At 39.3% G+C, this 8786-nt stretch overlaps 1 protein-coding gene across 2 annotated transcripts in view; it reads right to left on the reverse strand.

The window, feature by feature from the left end:
• LOC138759060 (microtubule-actin cross-linking factor 1-like) overlaps nucleotides 1-8107 on the reverse strand; it is a 28394-nt gene extending 20287 nt beyond the window's left edge. For both annotated transcript variants that reach the window (XM_069928921.1, XM_069928920.1), the window contains exon 1: nucleotides 7738-8107. In XM_069928921.1, coding sequence (XP_069785022.1) covers nucleotides 7738-7935 — 198 coding nt within the window. In that variant the 5' untranslated portion in view covers nucleotides 7936-8107. The remainder of the gene's footprint in view (nucleotides 1-7737) is intronic.
• Nucleotides 8108-8786: the final 679 nt, after the last annotated feature.

Genomic DNA, 8786 nt, shown 5'->3' on the forward strand with positions numbered 1-8786 from the left:
ATACACATCTACATATATATATATATATATATATATATATTTCTTTATATATATATATATAATATATACATACATATACCCATATACACACATACATATAGTTCGTGGTCATTTTTACTCTCATTACATGTCTTCATCTCTCTGCTTGTTTTGTAGTTGTTCTGCAAATTTTCGTGCTTCCTCTGGATCCGAGAATAGTCTGTTTTGTTGCCCTGGAATAACTATTTTAAGTACCGTTGGGTACTTTAACATAAATTTATATCCTTTTTTCCATAAGATCGTTTTTGCTGTATTGAACTCCTTCCTCTTCTTCAGGAGATCAAAACTTATGTCTGGATAGAAAAAAAATTTTTGACCTTTGTATTCCAGTGGCTTTTTGTCTTCTCTTATTTTCTTCATTGCTTTCTCCAATATATTTTCTCTTGTATATCTTAAAAATTTTACTAAAATGGATCTTGGTTTTTGCTGCGGTTGTGGTTTCGGGGCTAATGTTCTATGTGCCCTCTCTATTTCAATTTCTTCCTGTAATTCTGGTCTTCCTAGGACCCTGGGGATCCAATCTTTTATAAATTCTCTCATATTCTTGCCTTCTTCATCTTCCTTAAGGCCCACAATCTTTATATTATTTCTTCTAATGTAGTTTTCCATTATATCTGTCTTCTGAGCTTACAGCTCATGTGCCTCTTTAACTTTTTTATTAGATTCTTCTAATTTCCCTTTTGTCCTTTACTTCCATTTCTACGATTATTTCTCGTTCTTCCACATTCTCCACTCTTTTTCCTATCTCTGATATGACCATTTCTATTTTATTCATTTTTTCTTCTGCATTCTTAATTCTTCTTTTTATCTCATTAAATTCTTGTAATTGCCATTCTTTCACTGATTCCATATATTCTTTGAAAAAAGATACATCCATTGTCTTGCCTTTCTCTTCTTCTTCTACTTCTTTCTGTTCTTCTTCTTCTTCTTCCTCTGGATTGACCATCTGTTGTTTCCTTGTTTTCTTTTTACCATCTTCTTTCTTGTTGTTGTTATTGTCTCTGTTCTGCACCAGCTGCTGTGCTGCAGGTGTCTCTCTCAGCTGTGGAGATGGACTCCGCAGCTGTTTCCCCCTCCCGTCAGTGTGTTTTTTTTCTTGCGCGGTTGCGCACTTTTACTCGGCTCTGTGAGCCATTTTTGTAGTCCCGAGCCCGGGACTTCCACTGACCTGAGGGAGCGGGCTTCTCTCTCCGCGGCGGGCCTCCTCGGACAGGTAAGGCCTTCACCTTCTTCTTCCGACGTTTTTTCTTCTTCTCTTCTTCCCGTTGTTTTCGACTTTTCTCTCTTCGCTGCCATTTTCTTCTCACCTTTATTTTTACTTTGTTTTAAATTTTAATCTTGTACCTTTGTGTTTTGTGCGTTTTTTAACTTTTCCGGAGAGGGCTGGAATTCCCTGACCGGCCACTACTCCATCACGTGACTCCCACCATCTGGATCATCTTCAGCTGTCATCATTTTCTTAGTCACAGACCTAGTTACCGCACATGCAGGATATATCTCACCATCCTCTCTAACCACATCCTTACTAGGCCAATTTGTCAATCTTAAAACTGACCCAACTTTATTCTCTGACAAATCATTCCCCAGCAAAAACGAGACACCTTGCATGGGTAACTCCTACTACAACAGTTCCTTTGACTAATTCTGAATTTAGCACAACCTTGTGAAGCAATATTGACCCTACCTCATCTCCAACACCTTTAATCAAAGTTGTCTCCTCTGTGTCTGTCCTTTGATCCACAGTTAAAACGGTTTCTAACAACAATGACTGAGCAGCCTCAGTATCTCTAAGAATGTTAACTGGAACCTGTAGTTCTCCCTCCTTTATTGAGACAAAGCCCTCTGACACAAAAGGCTTGAAAACATCCATGACCTACTGATCAGGTTATGCACCTCTGCTCTCCTTAAATTCCACTGTTTCTGTATACATGGTTCTGGTTAAACCTGTTTTTACCTTTTCTGTTTCAAGACTAGACAGTCACACGACCAGCTTTCTTACACAAATGGCATATAAATACAGAAGTTCTGTCCTTTCCTACCTTTCCTTCATCTTTTTACTGAACATTTTCTCCAGACTTTATTTCAGCCCTACTATTCTGCTCCATCCTAACCTTATGAACAGGTTTATTAATCTGGTCCACATGAGCTCTCTGAAAATGCCTATTATTCTGGAATGTCCTTTTGTGAGTCTTCCTCAACAAATTTTCCTTCACATGTAATATTTCACTATTATAATCCTCTACGTTTGTACTTTTCTCATCCAATGTTTAACTTCAACAATTTTCAATGCCTCAGAAATAGCCATCAGTTCCTATTTTCTCACCTTCTGCAGTTCTGCAGGTGATGGTTGTAACAAAAATGTATCAACATCCATTGCTGCAGTTTTTCCAGACACAAGCTTTCTGTAAGCTTGTAAAAATAGCCTGCAAAAACATCCCAATCAACTAATAAATCATGAAACTGCAATGTTCAAATCCTAAAGGATGAGCCCCCATAAAATGTTACGGAGTCCAGATGACCCCAAAAACCAGTAGCAATAGATATGCACGACCACACAGGGTTATTTAAACAAAAGTAGTTTAGAATTTTATTTGAACATGAAAACAGAATTGAACTTTAACTTATTACTTAACCTACATAACCCACTTAATCCGCCCTCAAATACTAAGTGCAGGTGAGTGTAATGTGTATTGAAGATTAGAAAAGTTCTTTGGATCACAGTCCTGGTTGCAGGCAATTCTTGCAACAGTGCTCATACATTAGCATTAACAAAGTTCACCAAGCTTTGGTGTTTAACAGACAAATGGTTACCACTCAGAAGGGCTCTTGCTGGTTTTCAGAGAGAGAGATTCCATTTCCAGAGCATCTGCAACTGATTTCTTCTTAATTAGTCTTTCTGACAGAACTTGCCCCCTTCAGGGTTCTCCGGATGATCCTTTTTCTTTCAGGTCATCTTTCAGACCACCAGTCTTCTCCTTTGACCAGGCAGCCTTCCAAAGTTTGGCAGCTTGTCCCTCTGGAACAGATTTCTCTGACTCCTTCTCTCTCACTCCCTCCCTCTTTGAGAGCAAAGCTGTTCTAACTCTGCCTGCTAACGCCACATGCTCTCCTAGGCAAGCTGTATGTGGATACTTTGTTGCTCCTTGGCAAAAAGCAGGATGCAATAATCCTGCTAAAATTCTGGCTTTTCAAATGTGTGTGTGTGGAAGCTGCTCGAGTAATTCATTCCAAGCTACCTCTAAAACTCTTGTCACACTGCACATTCAGAGATCTGAGAAGAACCCTTGGCCGAGCCAACTTTGCTTGAAAGTAAACAACAATCACTAGCGATCTGTGGTCGTCTCAGCCTTCCTTAAGATAGGTTGCAGACACCACCTTATCAATTAGTGCATTGGATCAGGTAGTGCCGGAAATACACAGAGAAGCCGCTGTGTGGAGATTTCACAGAAATACAGTTTAGAAGCAGGAAAGGATCAGATGTTATTGAACAACAATGAAAGGAACTATTAGCATGTGGTCTACAAAGTAACCTTCTTTTTATATACTTTATTTAAAATCAAATTCAAAATCCACAATAAAATACATCATATTAACATACAATAATTTCCCCATATATACCCCCCTCCCACCCCCTCTCTTAGCTCCCTCCCATCCTCTACAACCTCAAACTAAAGAAACAAACCATCATAGTCGGGTTTGATGTCACCAATCAACCATGACATATTTAGACCCATACATTTCACAGAGGGACCCGCACATTAACAAAAATGGTAGACGGATGGCGTAAATTGTAAGTTATCTTTTCCAATGGAATACATGATTGCAATTCCATGTCCCATCTCTGAATACTTAATTCAATTTAATCTTTCCAGGTTATAGCTTTACATTTTCTCGCTACTGCCTATTCCAACTGAATAAATGCAATTTGAAATGTATCCAATTTCATTTCCAAACTCCATTTTACTTCATATGTCCCAATAAAAATTCCATAATTCCATTCAGAAAGGGTTTCACCTGATCACCTAACCATACTGAATGTAAAAAAGACCCTATCTATTCCCCACATTGAAAACACATATCCAAAGAGATAAATCTATACCTCTTCAACTTCTCAGGTGTTAAGTAAAGTTGATGAATAAAATTATAATGAACGAATCTTTATCTTACGTTTACTGGCTTAGTCACACTGTCCTCACATAATGTCATCCAATCATCCTGAGAAATTAAAACCGACAGATCCTTCTTCCTTTTACTTCTCACTTTATAAATATCCGACTTAGGCATCTTATTTTGTAATAAAGCATACATTTGTGTAATCAATCCCCTTTCCCCTCCTTCAATAATTGAACATTCAAATCTCTTCCTTCGAGGTAATCTCAAACTGTGTCCAAAATTATCTAGTAACAAAGTTGGTAACTAAGCATGGACCTGATCCATATTTTTCATTCCATCATTGATATGAAACAAAATTTCCAGCTTCATAACAATCTTCGGCCAAGATAATACCTTTCTTTTCCCAAATATTCAGGAATACGTGATTTATTTTTATACAAAGCTTATTTTAATACAAGGGTTTTAGCCGAAATTTTGCCCTCAGCACCAATAGCAACGTTGGTCCGATACCATATTTCCATGAAATGTTTTAACACCGGTAAAGGATAATTTTGGAAAAGTTGAGCATTCCATTTATAAATAAACTGTATCATTCTTTGTTCATGAAGCTGAGCCATTTGGATTTTAGCCCAACGTAAACATTGTTGTGATCCAACCATTCTATTAATAAACTTGAATTGTGCCGCTTCATAATAATCCTGAAAATGTGGTAATTATAAAACTCCAAGTCAATTTTTGTATAGATACTCTTGCCAATTTACCTTTTCATAATAAAGATCTTCCCAGCACATGGAAATCCTTAAAACCTTTTAGGAATCCCACATGTAATTGATTGACAAAAATACTGAATACGGGGGAAAACATTCATTTTAAAACACTGTCGTGATGGACACAACCAAGAAAGACTCAGCCACCACATTGAAAGCCATTAATGACGTTTTTATTCAAATTCAGCCCGCGCCCGCTTAAGGGCAGCCTAAGCTCAGTCACCTCGTGCATTGTGATATCAGAATCGCTGCCCCAGGCGTGCGCTGGGCAGGTGACTTGAGGCAGGGAGAAAACCTTGACAGCGCCATCTTCCCATGGCTGCTCCGCCATGTGGCGTTATACACCATGGGAGACTGCGCCGCCACATCGCCCTATTAAAGTTATCAGTAAATCTTTCCACCTATTTAAATCTAATTTAATTTTATGCTATAATAGTCTATAATTCAACTCATATAAATGATTATAATTATCATCTACATTTATCCCAAAATACTTAATTTTATCCAACCGCTTAAATGTAACAATATCTGCAGTTTGCAAAATCCATTCTTGTCAAAGGCATCATTTCACTCTTATCCCAATTAACCTTATATCCTGATAATGCACCACACTGTTCCAACCTTGCACGTAACCTTCCTAACGACTGCGTAGGATTTGTTAAATATATCAAAGCATCATCGGCAAATAAATTCATTTTATACTCTTCCTCATTTGCCTTAATATCTTTAATATCACCATCTTGTCTAATCATTCGCGCTAACGGTTCAATAACCAAAGCAAATAAAGCCGGTGACAAAGGACACCCTGTCAAGTTGATCTAGATAATATAAAGGAAGAAGATACTTGTCCATTTGTCACCACTCTAGCCAATGGATTTTTATATAAGGCCTTCACCCAACCAATAAAGAGTGGCCCAAATTTAAATTTTTCCAATACCTTGAACAAAAATCCCCATTTTACTCTGTCTGCAAGGTAACCTTGATTAGAGAGAGGCATTAGATTAGATGTATTTTTTAGATTTAATTTTTCGAGTTGTTTTCTTTTTCTTTTTATTCTTTTGTTTTGTACAATTTATTTCAATAAATGGGTTCACCATATAGATTATTTCTTATTACATTACAACTCCGATTATCTGAAAGGGCTGTGACCAACCGGCTGCTGCCGAGAGGCCGCTCTCCTGGACGACGGCAGGACAAGGAATTCTTCCAACCACTTGCTGGGAGTGAGTGGTGTGCAGTTTGATGGGAGAGTTGGAGAGAAAAGTCAATAGGGGAAGGTAAAGAAGGAATAGAAAAAGAGAGGGGAGGGAGTTACCTGAAACGAGAACAATCGATGTTCTAATTTCACGTGCAACAATTTTTTTTTCAACCTGAGAGGTTAGTTTGTCTCTGAAAAATATTTCAGATAAATGCAGATTCCTGATTTGTTTTGGATATCTTCATTTATTTGAATTTTTGTAAACTTTTGGATAAATGAGGATTTCAGCAAATCTGATTTTGGATGATTGGAGTTGGAGTGTAATTGTTTTGGAGGTTAACAAATCATCCTGAATGTAGTTTCATTAACTTTGTTTTCTTCGCGTGTCCTTACTCGTAATGGAATGAATTGTCACGTGGTTTTCAGATTTCTGTATGTATGCTTATATGTTAAACTCAATAAAAACATTTTACCAAGAACAAGCATGTGGTCTTGCAGGTAAAAGTCACAGTTAAAACTTAATGACTATTTTCAAATCCACTGCAAAGCATTATCTTCATCATGTGAACCATGGCAGTGAACAGAACAAAAGTATCTGGAAAAAGCAAGGCAAAACACCTTTCAGGATTGGCCCAATGAACATTGGTTCAAGGGTTGCTGAAGGCATTGCAACTGAACACATGGCACAGGGTCAATCCCCAGAGACATTCAGATTTTACACCTATACACTCAAGGCTGAGGTTTCTGACTTGAATTTGATGAAAGGCAAACCACAGATTCTTGGTGCATCTTTACGAAGAACACTCTTGTTTTGATTTCAGCCAGAAAACCAGGACTCCAGTCTTTCATCAGTCTTTCTTCCAGGGCAGAAACCAAAGGAAAGGGCACATTCTTCTGGGGGTCCTTGGTTAATATTTACTCTTAAATCACCATGGCAGAAACACAGAACATAGAACACTGCAGCATAGTACAGGCCCTTCAGCCCTTGATGTTGTGCCAACCCATATATTCCTTCCTAAAAAAAGCACTAAACTCTCCCTACTCCAAAACAATAAAGAGAATTTAATTCCTGCCTTTGACAGCCAATTGTTCCCAGAAGAAATATTGAAAATAATTATACTTCAAATGTAACAACAGAAAATGTTGGAAATAGTCAGCAGGTTGGTCACCTCCTGACTTGCTGGGAGTTTCCAGCCTTTTCTGTTCTTATTGAAATATCCAGTAATTCCAGTTTTATCATTTACACTTTAAACCTTGGGGATCCTTTGTGCTGTGAAAGGAAAGAGAATGTTTTTCATTTTAATTTACAAAAATAAGACTATCTGGACCCATTTATTAAGTAGGAATGTATAAATTCCAAGTAGGATTCACTTGTTGATGACCTTGTTTAAGTTTCAGAATAAATGAAGCACCCAATCTGTAGATGCTTTGGAAAAAGATAAGACAAAGCGTAACTGATTTACCAACACTGAATTGGAGATAATTAGCTGCGAAACACCAAGCTCTCCTTATAGGATGAGTGTCTGATGTTTACGTGAGTAATGAACCTTGTGCACACAGTACAACTTATGTTCATTTCGACATTGCCTCATAGAAGGTTTCACACGTGACCGAGAGTACCTGCTGCGTGTTTTCTTCCCTGCGGTCGACATTGAAGTCTGACGATTCCTCCGCAGCAACTCGGGAATGAAACCACCTGCCTCTGATCTTCTTGCAGCAGTTGCACGTCATTCTTTTCCGAGGAGTGAGGGATCTCCTACTCTGCTCCTCTTCCCCAGCCACTCGTGCCACTCGTAGACAGCACAAGGCATTGCCCATTCTCCTGCAAGTCACACACGAGGTGTTTCCAGTGACGTGTGATGTAGTAATTCAAATACGTCACCACCGTGAGCCTCACTTGGCCAAAAAGCCCTGGTATTCGGCAAAGACTGTGCCACGCGCTCGCACCACGTTCAACCCTCACAATGAACACGACTGCAGTCTCAGCAACTGGGTTTGCTGGCTGTGTGATGTCATCAATGGGTTTATTGTTACACAATAATACAGAAAGACAAGTGAAACCATGGCAATCTCCCAATATTTACTCTCTCGCTATGATGTCACAATGAGACCCCAACCCCCCCACATTCTCGGAATGAATGTACTCAAGGGGCAGTTTATATTTGAGGGTCTCCCGCCAACCATTGTTGTTGGGGCAGCCAGGTGGACTCCTCTTGTCATTGCCCCTCCCTCCCAGGTAGTCTGCACCCACCTGGATCGGGTGCCAGGGGGCTATAAGGAGATCGGGGAAGTGATTGATACCCTCCTCTATGAGGGGGTGTGATAAGACAGCCCAATCTGGCCACTGTAAGAAAAATGGCACATGGTGTATGATACTGTAAATTGGACAAATTCACTCCCCTCCCCAACTCACTCTGGCTGTGGTCATTTCTGATGTGGTTAAATTGGTGGAGGATATCACGGGCAGGGGCGACAAACCCTGGTATGCCGTGGTCAACATCGACAATGTGTTCTTCTCTAACCCATTAAGCCCCAACTCCCAGGACAATAGTGGAATCCTACACAGGTGTTCTGTGGGCACTGCCCTTCGGGCAGGTTGACCAGGACAGCAGCATTCAGGGGCTGAAATACCTCTCTTACATTTATGGAACACCAGAGGATTGCACTGG

Source organism: Narcine bancroftii, chromosome 3, assembly GCF_036971445.1.
Source record: "Narcine bancroftii isolate sNarBan1 chromosome 3, sNarBan1.hap1, whole genome shotgun sequence".
NCBI classification, from domain to species: Eukaryota; Metazoa; Chordata; class Chondrichthyes; order Torpediniformes; family Narcinidae; genus Narcine; species Narcine bancroftii.